Source organism: Gopherus evgoodei, chromosome 8 (genome assembly GCF_007399415.2).
Source record: "Gopherus evgoodei ecotype Sinaloan lineage chromosome 8, rGopEvg1_v1.p, whole genome shotgun sequence".
Lineage (NCBI taxonomy): Eukaryota > Metazoa > Chordata > Testudines > Testudinidae > Gopherus > Gopherus evgoodei.
In genome coordinates, this window is record NC_044329.1 from 89,414,614 (window position 1) to 89,432,058 (window position 17,445).

At 40.9% G+C, this 17,445-nt stretch overlaps 1 protein-coding gene across 10 annotated transcripts in view; it reads left to right on the forward strand.

Moving 5' to 3' along the window:
• SLC44A5 (solute carrier family 44 member 5) overlaps positions 1-17,445 on the forward strand; it is a 203,196-nt gene that overhangs the window by 125,885 nt on the left and 59,866 nt on the right. For 9 of the 10 annotated variants that reach the window (XM_030573389.1, XM_030573384.1, XM_030573388.1 and 6 more), the window contains one exon: positions 3,549-3,622. Coding sequence is in view for 8 of the 10 variants with exons in the window: in XM_030573384.1 (XP_030429244.1) it covers positions 3,549-3,622 (74 nt within the window). In the remaining 2 variants the exon portion in view is untranslated. Of the gene's footprint in view, positions 1-3,548; positions 3,623-4,399; positions 4,408-17,445 lie in introns of those variants that run through there. The other variant, XM_030573390.1, reaches the window with a different exon arrangement.

Consider the following 17,445-nt stretch of genomic DNA (forward strand, 5'->3'; position numbering starts at 1 on the left):
AAGAAATAGTCCCAATAAATCTATTTTAAAACTCTCCAAACCATGCCCAAATAGTTTCTGTGCAATTATTGTAATTATTTAATATTTATATTATAGCAGCACCCAGAGGCCAGGATCAGTTGTGCTCGACACTATAGAATCTGTGTCATACCCAGAGCAGAAAATGATGTGAAGTGGTAGAAATATTGACACTTGAGTAACTGCAAAACTTTAAGGGATGAACTGGCACAAATGGGTATGGGCTCTGATCATACATAATCATAAATACCACGTGTACAAGAGGGTTCTGACAACAAGAGACTTATAATTAAAGTATTGCAGTGTCCAGTTCACCTCCCATTAGTATTTTTACCTGAGTTATCTTTTATTAAACACTGCACCATTTAACAGTCACTTTGGAGGGTGAGAAACTGAGCCTGAGTAAAGTATCAGAATTAGTGTGAAACAGATGTTAGCCTTCCTTTTAAAAAGGCTTAGTGCTTCTGCTGGTGTTAAGCAAAGGAACCAGGTGACCCCATTTCCATTCATTATTTATCCATTTTGAGATACCAAATAAAATCTAAAACTTTAGATTAAAGCTCTCCTCAGAACTGTAACATGCTGTCATCTATTCTCTGGGCAGACACTCATTACAGGGCACTTGAGAAAAGCTTCATGTGTGACAACTGCAGCAAATGATAGGTTAAAGCAGTGGTTCTTAACCAGGGGTCCAGGGCTCCCTGGGGGGCCATGAGCAGGTTTCAGGGGGTCTGCCAAAATAAACCAGAGAGCAGGGCCAGCATTAAACTCACTGGGGCCCAGAGTAGAAAGCTGAATCCCGAGCCCAAGCCCCTTCTCTCTAGGCTGAAGCGGAAGCCTGAGCAATTTACCTTTGTGGGGCGCCCTGTGGCATAAAGCCCTGGGCAATTGCTCCGCTTGCTACCCCCTAACATTGGCTCTGGCTTTTAATCTACTGGAAAACAGTTGTTGTGGACATGGGTGGGCTGTGGAATTTTTATAGCATGTTGGGGGAGGGGGGGGGCTGAAGGAAAAAGGTTGAGACCTCTCTGGCTTAAAGAACAAGCAGAGCTCCATTGTCAGTTCTTTCAGTTTAACAAACTCTCGTTCATTAGATTGCCTCTGCACATCCCGATAGTCACACAGACCTGCAACCTAGTGCTGAGATTGTTTCTCTGTGGAAAGGCACATGGGTCATTCATGCTTAATTTCTTTTTCACACTTAGAAATGTCTCTCCAAGTTTTGCAATTGTTTAAAAGTTGTGTAATCTTTTCCCCTCTTCCCATCACTGGGATCTGGATCTACTCTTCACCCTCTCCTTTCAGACCCATAACTAAGTGTCCCCTATCCTTCATATCTCTCAGATTTCCCTCTCTAGTGAGGATCACTTTGGCCAGAAGAATCCGAGAGCTATAAGCCCTTATGTCTAATTCTCCATTCTTAATTTTTAAGGACAGTATTTCTGGGCTTTCTTTTTATATGTCATGCTGATTGCAGCTGAATGATGGGACTTTTAATAAAACTCTAGCAAGATCTCTTCTGCTATTTTGGGGGTTTCAGGGCAGGGATGCTGGAACAATTTGTATAGTGAGGGTGCTGAGAGCCATTGAACCAAACTGTTAGCCCTGTATATAATGGAAACCACTTCAAGTCAAGGGGTATACCCTCAGCACTCCTAGTTCCAGCACCTATGTTTCATGGTGGATCCTCCCTACACACACACATACACACACTTTATCCACTTTAAAAAAGAAACTTTAATTGATCCTTTCTAGATGGGACTATGGCAAAAATAGATGTTTGAAACTTGAAACTCACCATGTCTAAACCTCTGATTGAGGAGTAATGCCTCTTCCTGTGCTTGAAAAAAAATGGTTTTAGTTTTAAACAGACTGACTTTAAGGGTCAGAGCCTCAGCTTGGCCTTGACCAGCATTGGCTTCAGTGGAACTATGCCAATTTACAGCAACTGGTAGCTATTGGGACATTTATTCACGTCTGCTTGTTTAGACTGCTAGGCCGGGTTGGAGGTAGTTTAGTTTGGTATGGCAATCCTTTACTTTCTTTTTAACGAGTGTCATAAACAGATGGTTAAAGGTTAATGTCTCTTTTACCTGTAAAGGGTTAAAAAGTTCACCTAGCCTAGCTAACACCTGACCAGAGGAACCAATGGGGGAACAGGATGTTTCAAAAGGAAGGAGGGAAGTTTTTCCTTTTCTTAGAGTTTCAGTTTCAGCCGGAGTGAAAAAGATCAAGGAACCAGCCTCTTATCAGAGTAGTAAGTTTTAGAAAGGGATAAATAGGTTTATGTTCATTTCTTTGTAACCTGTCTTATGCAATTAGAGGTAGAATCAAACTGGTTATTTTTTTGTGTAACTAAATTTGTGCCCAGGAGAACATCCTCTGTGTTTTGAATCTGTTGTCTGTGAGAGTAGCTGGTATACTAATCTCTCCCAGAGGGTTTTCTTTTACCTTTCTTTTCTGTAATTAAAAGCCTTTTTCTTAAGGCTTGATTGATTTTTCCTTGTTTTTAAATCCAAGGAGATTGGATCTGGACTCACCAGGGATTGGTGGGAGAAAGGAGGGGGGATGGTTAATTTCTCCTTGTTTTAAGATCCAAGGGATTGGATCTGGACTCACCAGGGAATTGGTGAAGGAGTCTCTCAGGGCTACCCAGGGAGGAGAAGGTTTTGGGGGGAAAGGGAGTGATCCAGACACTGAAAATTCTGAATGGTGGCAGTGATACCAGATCTAAGCTAGTAATTGAGCTTAGAAATGTCCATGCAGGTCCCCACATCTGTACCTTAAATTTCAGAGTGGAGAAGGAACCTTGACATGACTAGAAACACTCCTTAGCCAGGGACGGCTCCAGGCACCAGCGGAGCAAGCGAGGGACGGACAGACGGACGGTCACTGTGAGGGCGGCAGTCAGGCAGCCTTCGGTGGCGCACCTGTGGGAGGTCCACCGGTCCTGCTGCTTCGACGGCAATTCAGTGGCGGGTACGCCGAAGGCGTGAGACTGGCAGATCACCCACAGAAACGCCGCTGAATCCACGTGACCAGTGGGCCACCTGCAGGCGTGCCGCCGAAGACCTCCTGACTGCCATGTTTGGGGAGGCAAAAAACATAGAGCTGCCCCTGTTCTTAGCCCACTTCTAGAGTGATTGTTGTTTAGCAGTCATCTAAAGCAAGGACTTGTGAATATAAATTTATGAAGGAGAAGCAGAAGCCAGATAAGTTCAGACTAGTAATAAGGCACAGATTTTTAATGATGAGGGTAAATAACCATTGTTAAAACTTATTTGGTGTCGAGGTGGATTGTCAGTCGTTGACAATTTTTAAATCAAGATTGGATATTTTTCTAAAAGGTATGGTATACTTGAAAAACAAATTAATTAAGGAAAGTCCTGTGGCTGGTGTAATTCAGGAGGTTAGACTATATGATGTCTGTAGTCACGTCTGATCTTATAATGTATGAATCAATAATTTACAAAGGAAGAGTTATTTTCGACACCTTTCTAATTCTTCAAAATGTTCCCTTCTGTCTTTAGGCACTGTACGGATGTTCTGTGCTGTGTAATCTTCATAGTCGTCATTCTGGGTTACATTGCATTAGGAATTCTGGGTAAGTAAACATAGGTACAGTAGTGGCTTCTCTTGCAGGGGGAGTAAATAAGTGTCATTATTTTAATTAAAGAGTCCATTTAACTTTAAACTTTCTAATCAATGAGCCATATGTTTCCTAGAAACAAATCGTAAATGATTTGCTCACATTAAATGTCTGTTATTGTGATGTTGCAGTCTATATGGTTTTATAAATATATGCTAATGAATGAATGTAACTGGAATATGCTTCAGGCGAAAGCTCTCTTGTAAGGTATCATTACAAAGCTTATAATCTACTGAGTATGATCATCCTATTTGTATAAATGTACCACTCTTGTACCTGAAACTAGAAATATGAAATATAACTCTGAGTGCCTATTGTAATTATGCAAAGTGTGGGCCATTAATGGTGGTTTGGAATCTTGATGACTCCCATTAACCAGGACAATTGTCTGCAGATGGGTGTGTTTACCTGTAAGTCTTCCTGTATAGTGTGTGTTGGCAAGTGGGCAATGAAGTCTTGCAGTGACATGTGATCATGTCACCTGAACTGGAATCCATCTTTAACCTGGTGTCTTTCCATTGAGAAGGAGGGGGTGGGAACTCAGAGAGGGACAAAGGATTCCTGCCTTATGCAAAAGATATATAAAGGGGTGGAACAGAACGAAGAGGAGAGAGGAGCCATCATGAAGAATCCCCCAGCTACCACCTGAGCTGGAACAAGAGCTGTACCAAGGGAAAAAATTTTGCCAAGGCCTGGAATGTGTCCAGTCTGAGGAAAAAACTACTGAAGCATATCTAAGGGTGAGATTATCTGTATTCAGTTTGATTAGACATAGATTTGCGCGTTCTAGTTTGTTTTGCTTGGAGACTTACTTTGTTCTGTCTGTTACTACTTGGAACCACTTAAATCCTACGTTCATATTTAATCAAATCACTTTTTACTTAATACATATTCTGAATTAATTAATAATACCTGGAGGAGCAAGCAACTGTGCATATCTCACTATAAGCTTTATACAGGGTAAAAGAGATTTAGTTGGGTTTAGACCCCATTGGGAGTTGGGCATCTGAGTGTTAAAGGCAGGAGCACTTCTGTTAGCTGCTTTCAGGTAAACCTGCAGCTTTGGGGCAAGTAATTCAGACCCTGGGTCTGTGTGGGAGCAGATGGGCGTGTCTGACTCAGCAAGACAGGATGCTGGGGTCCTGAGCTGGCAGGGAAAGCAGGGATAGTAGTAGTCTTGGCACAAGAGGTGGCAGCTCCCAAGAGGGTTTCTGTGATCCAACCCGTCACAGTTATAGTCAGGGAGAGGTTGAAAATGATGTGTTTATTGATGGAAAAACCCAAAGTAAAATATATGCAGGTAAAAATGCCATTGTTCAATCATTTTGCTATCATTAACTTTAATTGAGACAGGAAAATCTTGGCACTTGTCACTCATCAAAAAACAAAAGCTAGAGAAAAACATTAATTTTTAAGAGGCTTTGCATTCTTTAAAACATTAGCAAGAGCCTCTATGGGAGCAATGAATGGAGCAGAAAAAAAATCATTTAATTGTGGGACATGGAGCTGTTTGCTTATCAGGATATTCCGTGGTAACCGTTTAGTTTGCTTGTCTGAGAGAACTTCACTGAGTGAGGGCAAATGCCAGCTACCATAAAAGTACAGTTAATATGTGTTTGCATATTTGACTGAACTTAATTTCCTGATAAAAGACCACATGGCCCTGGCTTAGACACATGAAATGTCATCACTCTTTTTAATTCTGTGTTAGTATTTTCTCTACTGTACAAAACTACACTATGTGTAGTGTCAGAAGATGACAATAAGCAAGGTTGATTTTACACAACCAGTAGAAATCAGTAAGTATATGGGAATGTACATCATCCTCTCATTAGAATATACTGTTGGCACAGCATCCCAAAAGTCATAATTCGTTCTCTGTCTCTCTTCAGCTCTCTGTCTCTCTCACTTTACCTTGTAGTAGTTAAGATTTTGCTGCTTCTCTCTCCAGGTGCTCCTGTGTGCATGTGTTGTTCATTCCCTTGTTTACACATAGTAGTTGTCCCTTCATGGAACATCCTACTTTCAGAAAGGGGGAAAGGGAAGGAAATAAAGTGAATACACTTGCAAGAAATAACAATCAAGGGAGTCATTGCAGTTGAAAAATAGCACCACACACTGACCCCATAACAGGCAGTTGTTGTCTAAGAAATGGTGCATGATGCTGGCAGGCAGGAGACCTATGTTCCACTCATGACTATGTCACTAAGTTGCTGTGCCGTGTCAGACAAATAACGTAACTGCTCTATGCCTCAGTTTCTCTATCTGTAAAACCGAGATAATATCTACCTTTGTAAAGCTCTTTGAGATCCATGGACGGAAAAAAATCTGCATAAGGGCAAAGACTTAACTAATAAGCTACTAATAAAGGTCCTATGCCTGTGTGCCATACATGGATCCAGTACTTTAATGGTTTCATTAGCTGTGGGATTCTTCCTGAGGACAGTAGTGGGTAGAGGGCGAGGGAGAAGGGTGTCTCTAACTGTACTTCATGCATTATTTAGTCACAGTCAGACTAGCTTGTATGCTGTCCTTTAGCTTCCTTGCACAGCTCAGACTCTGATGCTTCCTTAACATTGATGGCATCCTACTTGGGGATGGGGATCTGTCTGGTCTGTATCTGCTGCTGCTACTGGAGTGCATATGAATGAAATTTTGCATTTGCTCTCTCATCTCTGCCTCCTCTTTTGATCTTGCTGCTTGTACTATTTGCTGCAGAGTGATGCTACATCTGAGTTGCCCCTACTTCAATTGCCCAGTTACATTGTCTGTACCTCACTGGCCTCTTGTTTCATTCCAAGCTGGTACTAGCACTCATTTGACATGTGTGTATGTGTGTGTGTGTGAGAGAGAGAGAGAGAGAGAGAAAAACTCCACTCAGAGTTACAATAGACATGAGGAACAGTTGTCAGAGCGTGGACACTATATGTGTCATCACCCACTGGGTCAGAAAAAGGCAGAAGGAGATGGCTTAGTCCTGGCACAGCGACAGGACTTCATGCTGCATATGCACATCTGCGAAGCCTCCCACCTGAAGCAGGAGTATCCCACATTTGGAATATTTTGCTTCCCTGTTCCCCTGTAATGTTCCATCAGCTCTTCCTGCTCCCTGTTCACTCAGCTGTGTGTTACTGTTCTGTTCCTGTCCTTTCACTGTTCAAACACACAGCCCAAGTGGAGGAGCTGGGCTCAGATCTTGGGAGCATTCCGTGTTCTCTTTAATACGTGAACACTTCCCTGGCAGGTGAGTGACCTCTACTCTGGATGTTGTCGGACAGAGTATTGGCTCACTGGTGATTTGTAGTTGTGCAGCATTCTTGTGCATTCAGATCTTCCTGCCAGCCTGTACAATCTCCCTCCAGCACTGCACAAATCTCCCTTAATCCTTTGGCTAGACTTCCATGGCAGCTTTGCATGTGCTGTTTCCAAACATCATGTTCTGCATGAAATACGTCGCACAGGCCCAGGGAGGCAAAAGATGAGTGGTTGGCGAAATTCCGCTCTTCCCTGACTCTGTGGTCTCAGACAATGGGATCAGTGTGGTGTGTGGTGGTGAATTTGTCCAAATAGGGTACATTTGCACATGCCTTGGAATCCCATTATGAAAAAAAACTTCTAACCAAACACTTAGGTATAAAACATTGAGGGTTTGGAATCCAACCCTGGATCCAGATCCAAATTTTGTGGCTGGCCACTGTTTTTATCTGTTATGGGTGGATCCAAATTTTTGCATCTGAACACCCCTATTAAATATCCAAATCTAAACCCCGTATGGTGCCTGCTTTTTCTTTGTCCTCAGATTGTGATTCATCCTTCTTATTTTAAATGAAAGATGAAATCAGCATGGGTCAGCCCTGCTCCAAATGCATGAGTGTCAATAAAGTTAATATGAAGAGAAAATAGATTATAAATCAATTCTCCGTCATGAGTTATGCCTTAAGCATCTCCTGTTCTTTGGCTTACTATAGAAATAAAAAAGTTGATTTCCCTGGTTTCTTGACTATGTGAGAATATCTTCCTCATTTCACGTGTCATTTGGCTGGATAAAGAAAGGAAATACTCAAACTAGAGCTGTTGATTAATCGCAGTTAACTCACACGATTAACTAAAAAAAATCAATCGCGATTAAAAAAATAATCATGATTCATCACACTGTTAAACAATACAATATCAATTGCAATTTATTAAATATTTTTGGATGTTTTTCTACATTTTCAAATATATTGATTTCAGTTACAACACAGAATACAAAGTGTACAGTGCTCACTTTATATTTATTTTTTATTACAAATATTTGCACTGTACTGTAGTGCAGCCTCTTTATCATGAAAGTGTAACTTACGAATGTAGGTTTTTTTGTTACGTAACTGCACTCAAAAACAAAACAGTGTAAATCTTTAGAGCCTACAAGTCCAATTGGTTCTACTTCTTGTTCAGCCAATCGCTCAGACAAACAAGTTTGTTTACATTTGCAGAAGATAATACTGCCCACTTCTTAATTACAATGTCACCTGAAAGTGAGAACAGGCATTTGCATGGCACTGTTGTAGCCGGTGTCGCAAGATATATACGTTGCAGATACGCTAAAGATTCATATATCCCTTAATGCTTCAACCCATTCCAGAGGACATGCGTCCATGCTGATGACGAGTTCTCCTCGATAACGATCCAAAGCAGTGTGGACGGACACATGTTCATTTTCATCATCTGAATCAGATACTGCCACCAGAAGGCTGATTTTCTTTTTAGGTGGCTTGGGTTCTGTAGTTTCTGCATCAGAGTGTTGCTCTTTTAAGACTTCTGAAAGCATGCTACACACCTCATCCCTCTCAGATTTTGGAAAGTACTTCAGATTCTTAAGCTTTGGGTCGGGTGCTGTAGTTATTTTTAGAAATCTCACATTGGTACCTTCTTTGCGTTTTGTCACATCTGTAGTGAAAGTGTTCTTAAAATGAACAACATGTGCTGGTTTATCATTGGAGACTGCTATAACATGAAATATATGGCAGAATGCGGGAAAACAGAGCAGGAGACATACAATTCTCCCCCAAGGAGTTCAGTCACAAATTTAATTAACACTTTTTTTTTAAAACGAGCGTCATCAGCATGGAAGCATGTCGTCTGATGACTGAAGCATGAAGAGGTATATGAATCTTTAGCACATCCAGCCGTAAATATCTACCGATGCCAGCTACAACAGTGCCATGTGAAAGTCTGTTCTCACTTTCAGGTGACATTGTAATTAAGAAGCGGACAGCATTATCTCCCGTAAATTTAAACAAACTTGTTTCTCTTAGAGATTGGCTAAACAAGAAGTAGGACTGAGTGGACTTGTAAGCTCTAAAGTTTTACATTCTTTTGTTTTTGAGTGCAGTTCTGTAACAAAAAAACCTACATTCGTAAGTTGCACTTTCCTGATAAAGAGATTGCACTACAGTACTTGTATGAGGTGAAATGAAAAATACTATTTCTTCTGTTTTTTATAGTGCTAATATTTGTAATAAAATAAATATAAAGTGAGCACTGTACACTTTGTATTCTGTGTTGTAACTGAAATCAATATATTTGAAAATGTAGAACTTCTAAAATTATTTAAATAAATGGTATTCTATTATTGTTTAATAGTGTGATTAATCGCAATTAATTTTTTTAATCGCTTGACAACCCTAACTCAAACCCATCACTTGAAGCTGCTATTGGCTGAAAATCTGTGGCTCACTTTCTACCCTTTGCTGTGTGTGCACACCTCCCACTGGCCTCAGCTGGACATGCACTTACGTAACCACAGGTATAATTTGTCTTGGTGTGTGTTTCAAGAGGGCTGAAGTGGGGTCTGGGAAAAAGGTAATCAAATCTCCTTGAAAGATCAAACTCAAAGATTTATGATAATAGTCTATCTCCATCCTGGTTCAGTGATGGTTGCTGTTAAATTATTATACTGAACAGAAATATTTATTACATGAGTTATTCCTTGCCATAATTGTGTTACCTTTATAGATGATATGATAAATGAAAGAAGGGCAACTCCCTTTTATGGACACCCAGCCAGCCAGTTAGCTATAAAATCCCTCTTGGTAGCTGTTCTCTATTTGCTTTATGTGTAAAGGGTTAAAAAGTCTGACTGCATGCATAGGTAAAAGGAAGGGAGTGGGCAACTGACCAAAAGAGCCAATGGGAAAGCTAGAACTTTTTAAAATTGGGGAGGAAAAAAACCTTTTCCCTTTATCTGTCTGTCTGTTCTCTGGAGAGAGGGGACAGAGCAGAGACAGGGCTGGGACAATGCTGTAAAAAGCTTTAAAACCAGGTATAACAAATCATCAAATCATACCTTGAACCTACTTATCTGAAACCCCAGATATGTAAGTAGATCAGGGAATATCTAGGAAGTCAAAATTAGATTTATTTCTTTTATTTCTTATTGGCTTATGGACTCCTCTGTGCTAACTCCCAAATGTGTTTGTTTTGCTTGTAACCTTTAAGGTGAACCTCAAGAGAGCTATCTTGATGCTTAAGTTTTGTAATTTTTTTTTTTAAATCTAGCAAAAAGCCTAAGTTCCAAGTGTATTTTCTTTCTCTTTGTTTTTAATAAAATTTACCTTTTTTAAGAACAGGATCTGTTTTTTGTGGCCTAAGAGGTTTGTGCATGTTGTTTAATTAGCTGGTGGCAACAGCTAATTTCCTTTGTTTCTGTCTCAGCTCTTCCCCAGAGGGTGTGTGTGAAAGGGCTTGAAGTAATTCTCAAGTACATCTTTCTGGGTTCCAACAAGGGTTTTTTTATGCATTTGGGTGGTGGCAGCATCTACCCATCCAAGGTCAGAGAGAAGCTGTAATCTTGAGACTTTAATACAAGCCTGGAGTGGCCAGTATTAATTTTTAGAATCCTTGCGGCCCGCAACTTCAGCTACGTGAATAACGTAGCTGAAGTCAAAGAATCTAAGATCAAATTACTCACCGTCCTCACGGTGCAGGATCAATGTCCGTGGCTCCCCCTGTCGATTCCGCAACTCAGTTCAGGTTGGTGGAGTTACGGAATCGATATAAGCGCTTTTGGGGATCGATATATTGCGTCTAGATGAGACGCGATATATCAATCCCCGAGCAATCGATTGCTACCTGCCGATACGGCGGGTAGTGAAGACGTACCCATAGAAAGAGCTCAAGGCTTCAAAGGATGGAGTAATTCAAAAGGAACAAAACTAAGTATGATTTAGATTTACTTCTGAACTGTGGTTCATATACTAACCTGATCACAGCCTCCTGAAGAGTTTCTGGTACAAAGAGAAATCATTTCTCCTCCCTCCACCCCCAACCTGCAGTCAATAGTTTCACCATGAGTAGTTCAGATCCTCTTAGAGCAACATTATTATTTGCAATAGCAAATTTCTCCAGATGTCTCTCTTACATTAAAGGAACAATGGTGCTTTTATCCTTTATTGCACTTACACAATCATAACTCGTAGCTTGGCTATCAAAGTTTTAACATAATTTTGTCTTCTAGTAAAGGATTGATGGATTTAGAGTCTAAATGGGAACTTAAGATCATCATGCTTGTTCTGCATCTAAGGTGCGCCTTGCTCTTCATTTAGTTTCCCTCCCCCAGTGTCTATAGCTCCAGCTATGAAAGACTTATTTTTCTAGAACAGAATTCTTCTGATTTGTGTTCAGGGCATAACTGGGGACTAACCACTGAGCTGGTTGGTCACCTGTGAAGTAGTGAACAATATGTTGCTTATGTAGTAGTCCTGCTTCTAAGACTGTTTATGCAACAGTGGTGTCATCAGCATGGGTTTACAAATTCAGTATCATATGTCCTATTATCTGCTTCACTGCATTTGTAAATTGTTTGTGTTAAAAAGCCATAAGCACAGTTGGGTAGGCCTGTTCTTCCACATATTAAAACATTAAAAGCATACCTTTAAGGGAAACAAAATAATGATATGAAAGTCTGTATTCCCAAGAAGCACACTGTTGAGGGAATGACTCAGATAAGAAGTTAAACAGAGCTGCAGTTATTTTTCAAGTGTCAGTGGAAGCTATTGTTCTAATCACAGTTTCTCCTTGACAAGGAGTTTTCCAGTATTTGCATCCACTGGCTCAACCATACATCCAAAAAAAAAAAAGTATTTGATAAACATTTAAAATGATAGACTGTAGCCGTTTCTGATATCATTCTTGTGTACTTGTGTACATCAGTGACAGGATAATGACATAACTTCAGCAGTTCCGAATGTGGATCCCTGTCTGTCAACTGCTTTGCCTGTGTCATACGCTGCCCCACTGCTACGCTAACAGCTGACTCAGCTGGGTTGGTTGATGTATTTGTTTCAGCCCAGCTGAGTCAAATTCAAACTGATGTTATAAGCATCAGACCACGCACAACCTTTTGCTGGCATGAAAGTTCTATATACTTGGGTTCCATTTCATTGGGTCACCAATAGGGCAGTGAAACAAAGTCTCAAACACTGCTCTTTGAGGCTAATTGTGATGATAACCTTCCATTGTCAATGGGGGCTGCTGATTTAGGTACAATTCTACACTGAATAGGCTAGGAAATAGAAAATTTATCATATGGGATTCTTTTCCCAACATTATTCTAACTCACAAAGAAAGTAATAGTTGATTTTTCTTTCCTGTTTTCTGTTGCAATATTAATCAAATGCTAAATCTCCATCCTCTATAACGGACCAATTCTTCTCCGTTTCTCTCTGAAAATTAGTTGAGATGTACTTTCCCAACTTCCACCCAGCAGATGTGATTTCAAACTAAAGGAAACCAATTTGATAGCAAACCCATATTCTTCTGTTTTCTAAAGCTGTTTTCTAGATAAGAGGCCCAGTTTTGATTCCAGTAAAGTTGACAAGAGCAAGTGTTGACATAGAAAAGCTTGTTTACCATATTTTTTAAACCAGGTTCATCCAACACTGGTTTAGTGCCCCAGGCTTGTAGGAAAGCTACAACCAAGAATCAGTAGGTATGGGCAATTGGAGGAAGGCAACTGGACAAGAGTCCCCAAAGACTGGAAATACTGTTCAGAATACTTCACAAAAACAAAAGTATGAGCAAAATGTTCCAGCACTTGTACCTCACTAATTCCCACTAATGCCCAGGAAGCCCACTGCAAAGGATCACGTTTGGAGAATTAGTGAGTTAATGGCCTATTCCAGGGGTAGGCAACCTATGATACGTGTGCCAAAGCACACTGTCTGGGTCCTGGCCACCAGTCCCGGGGAGAGGAGTGGCTGCATTTTAAATAAATTTTAAATGAAGCTTCTTGAACATTTTAAAAACCTTATTTACTTTACATACAACAATAGTTTAGTTATATATTATAGACTTATAGAAAGAGACCTTCTAAAAATGTTAAAATTATGGAGATATCCTATCTCCTAGAACTGGAAGGGATCAAAGGTCATTGAGTCCAGCCCCCTGCCTTCACTAGCAGGACCAAGTACTGATTGTGCCCCAGATTCCTAAGTGGCCCGCTGAAAAATTGAACTCTCAACCCTAGGGTTTAGCAGACCAGTGCTCAAACCACTGAGCTATCCCTCCCCTGGTATTACTGATATGTGCATAACTGGCTGGATAACCGTACTCAGAGAGTAGTTATTAATGGCTCCCAATCCTGCTGGAAAGGTATAACAAGTGGGGTTCCGCAGAGGTCTGTTTTGGGACCGGCTCTGTTCAATATCTTCATCAACGATTTAGATGTTGGCATAGAAAGTACGCTTATTAAGTTTGCAGACGATACCAGACTGGGAGGGATTGCAACTGCTTTGGAGGACAGGGTCAAAATTCAAAATGATCTGGACAAATTGGAGAAACGGTCTGAGGTAAACAGGATGAAGTTCAATAAAGATAAATGCAAAGTGCTCCACTTAGGAAGGAACAATCAGTTTCACACATACAGAATGGGAAGAGACTGTCTAGGAAGGACTATGGCAGAAAGAGATCTAGGGGTCCTAGTGGACCACAAGCTTAATATGAGTCAACAGTGTGATACTGTTGCAAAAAAAGCAAACGTGATTCTGGGATGCATTAACAGGTGTGTTGTAAACAAGACACGAGAAGTCATTCTTCCGCTTTACTCTGCTCTGGTTAGGCCTCAACTGGAGTATTGTGTCCAGTTCTGGGCACCGCATTTCAAGAAAGATGTGGAGAAATTGGAGAGGGTCCAGAGAAGAGCAACGAGAATGATTAAAGGTCTTGAGAACATGACCTATGAAGGAAGGCTGAAGGAATTGGGTTTGTTTAGTTTGGAAAAGAGAAGACTGAGAGGGGACATGATAGCAGTTTTCAGGTATCTAAAAGGGTGTCATCAGGAGGAAGGAGAAAACTTGTTCACCTTAGCCTCCAATGATAGAACAAGAAGCAATGGTCTTAAACTGCAGCAAGGGAGATTTAGGTTGGACATTAGGAAAAAGTTCCTAACTGTCAGGGTAGTTAAACACTGGAATAGATTGCTTAGGGAAGTTGTGGAATCTCCATCTCTGGAGATATTTAGGAGTAGGTTAGATAAATGTCTATTAGGGATGGTCTAGACAATATTTGGTTCTGCCATGAGGGCAGGGGACTGGACTCGATGACCTCTCGAGGTCCCTTCCAGTCCTAGAGTCTATGAGTCTATGAATCTATAAATTAGAATGAATAAATGAAGACTCGACACAGCGCTTCTGAAAGGTTGCCGATCCCTGGCCTAATCCAAACCTTCATTCCAATGACTTTAATGGGCATTGGATGGTGAGTAATGAGAAATGATAAAACAGTAAGGTTACATAACAAAATGTACTTCGTTTATCTGTATATAATTGTATTGCCAATGACGTTTCAGTGCATACAAGCATCCAATTTTTGTCCTCTGCAAGCTCAATTAGATGATACAAAATCCTCACTGATGAAATTTGGAGATGACACAAAAAATGGGGGCGTCGCAAATAATGAAGAGGACAGGTTACTGATACAGAGCCTTCTGGATTGCTTGGTTAGCTGGATGCAAGCAAGCAATAAGCTGGTTTGATACAGCTAAATGTAAATGTATACAACTAGAAACAAAAAATGTAGGCCATGCTTACAGGATGGGGGATTCTATCCTAGGAAACAGCGACTTTGAAAAATATTTGGGGGTTGCAGTGGATAATCAGCTGAACATGAGCTCCCAGTGTGACACTGTGGCCAAAAGGTGCAATCCTTGGATGCATAAACAGGGGAATCTCATGTAGAAATACAGAGGTTATTTTACCTCTATATTTGGCGCTACTGTGATGACTTACTGTGTCCAGTTCTGGTGTCCACAATTCAAAAAGGATGTTGATAAAGAGGAGATGGTTAAGAGGAGAGCTACGAGGATTAAAGGAGTAGAAAACAGGCATATAGTGATAGACTCACAGAGCTCAAATGTGGGTGTCTTGATCACAGTTTATAAACACCTACCTGTAGAAGAAATATTTTATAATGGTATCTTCACTGTAGCATACAAAGGTGCAACGTGATCCAGTGGCTGTAAGTTGAAGCTAGAAAAATTGACACTGGAAATTAGAGGCACATTTTTAACAGTAAGGGTAAGTAACTATTGGAACAATTTACCAGGGATTGTGGTGGATTCTCCATTACTGGATATTTGTCTAAAAGCTCTGCTCTAGGAATTATTTGGGGCAAGTTCTCTGTCCTGCATTATACAGGAGGTCAGGGTAGCTGATCACAATGATCTGGCCTTGGAATCTATGAATCAATTCTTTGTAAAAGTAAGAAACAGCCTTAAGGCAAGAAGAACAAAGAATGATCTGTTGCAGGATGCAGGAGCTGCCATCACAGAGACCACTTATGATGGAGTCAAACATTTTGCTTTTGGACAGACAGCGGTGGGGAAAATGGGTTGCCTCATGGGCCACTAGACACAGGAGATTCTGGATATGTCTACACAGCAAAGAAAAACCTGTGGGCTGGCCTATGCCAGTCGACTCAGGCTTGTGAGGCTCGGGCTGTGGGGCTGTTTCATTGCTGTGTAGACTTCTGGACTCTCATCCAGTCCCTGCTATCACAGGCAGTCTCCTTACAGCACTCTGGTCTTTGCTGAGCAGTGCTGAGAAGGTTGATTTGTGTGTGTAAATGGTGTTCTGAGATGATTAGCAAAGTTATACTGCAATTTTTGTCTTTTTTCCTAATTGTGATTGATTGGGGCAGGGTGGGGAGACAGTTGTAGATAAAATATCCTACATAGAAAGGGGATATTGTTGGCAGTAGCAGATAATTATCTATACCCTGCAGAAGATGTTTTGCTACTGAAAGCTCAGCACTACTTTGAATCTGATGTGACAGACTTTATCCATGCTGCCTTCTGCTATGCTAGTGTGAGGGGAAATACAGTCAGGAAGGGAACAAATGGTTTATTTTAGTAATTTTCAAATACTTTTAAAAACTAATTTTTGGCAGTGGAAACGTTGATAAGAAAGCCTGTCTAAGAGCATACTCATAAGGGATTAAACCTATTTGGTGTCAGCAGCGAAACTGATTCATTTGGCCTTGTCTTTTAACTGCATGAGATACAGGAAAATATTAAAGAACACTCCCTATTGTCATACAGTCACAAAGGAGGAAAGCATACAATAGAACACAGAAGCAGCCCACTCACTCACCATTTAGATTATTTCATAAACCAAATTTACATATGTCTAAAGACCGACTGTATGGATTCATATAAGGAAGATCGTGTCTAATCCATTGGGTCAGTGCTTCTCAAAGTTGGGCTACCGCTTGTTCAGGGAAAGCCCCTGGTGGTCCGGACTGGTTTGTTTACCTGCAGCGTCCGAAGCTTTGGCCGATGGCATCTCCCACTGGCCACAGTTCTCTGCTCCAGGCCAATGAGGGCTGCAGGAAGCGGCGCGGGCCAAGGGATGTGCTGGCCACCCTTCCCACAGCCCCCCATTGGCCTAGAGCGGCGAACCGTGGCCAGTGGGAGCCGCGATCAGCCGAACCTGCGGACGCGGCAGGTAAAAAAAAACGGCCAGGACTGCCAGGGGCTTTCCTGAACAAGCGGCGGACTGGCTTTGAGAAGCACTGCATTAGGTTGCTTTACTGAGTGAAGTCAATGGGACTTCTGACAGGTGCAGAATTTCCATACATTGCAGAATCTGGGTCTTAATAGATAAGGGAGAAAATGGAATTTATATTAATGTCTAGAACTTATTTGAAACCAACTAGCTGATTATTTTACAAACTAAAAAGCATGATGTAATTGAGACATATTAAAATGAATTAAAAACTAGCATAAGATCCAGAAACCAAGCGTGCCAGAAAAATAAAACCATTGAGAGTGAAAAATAACATACCAAATTCTGAGTTGGTATGCAGTGGTGCAGCTATATTAAAGTCGATGGAGGGTATGTTGCAGTTCCGGCCCATAGTCTGCAAGGATAAGTATTACATCTACCATTCTGTGCTTTACAGAGATTCTCTCTCCATACCACCCATCACTGTAGTATCTAAGTACCCCTGCTACTGTAATGACCTTAAGGAAGATTCAGTTTCTAGTATGACTAAATTTAGCACCATAAAATCAACAGAAAAGTGGGGCAATTATAGAGGAACAAGTTCAAAGTAATTTGTATAGATCAGGGCCTAACATAGCTTCCGACATTCAGTGTACACTCTGAGAGAAAGAAACTAGGGGCTAAAAATAATTATAATGGCTATAGCCTCCTCTACACACTACAGAGCAAAGAAAAGGCTAGGGAATGATCACAGTTAATAAAACTAAATCCAGCCACATTTTGCAGCAGTTGTAT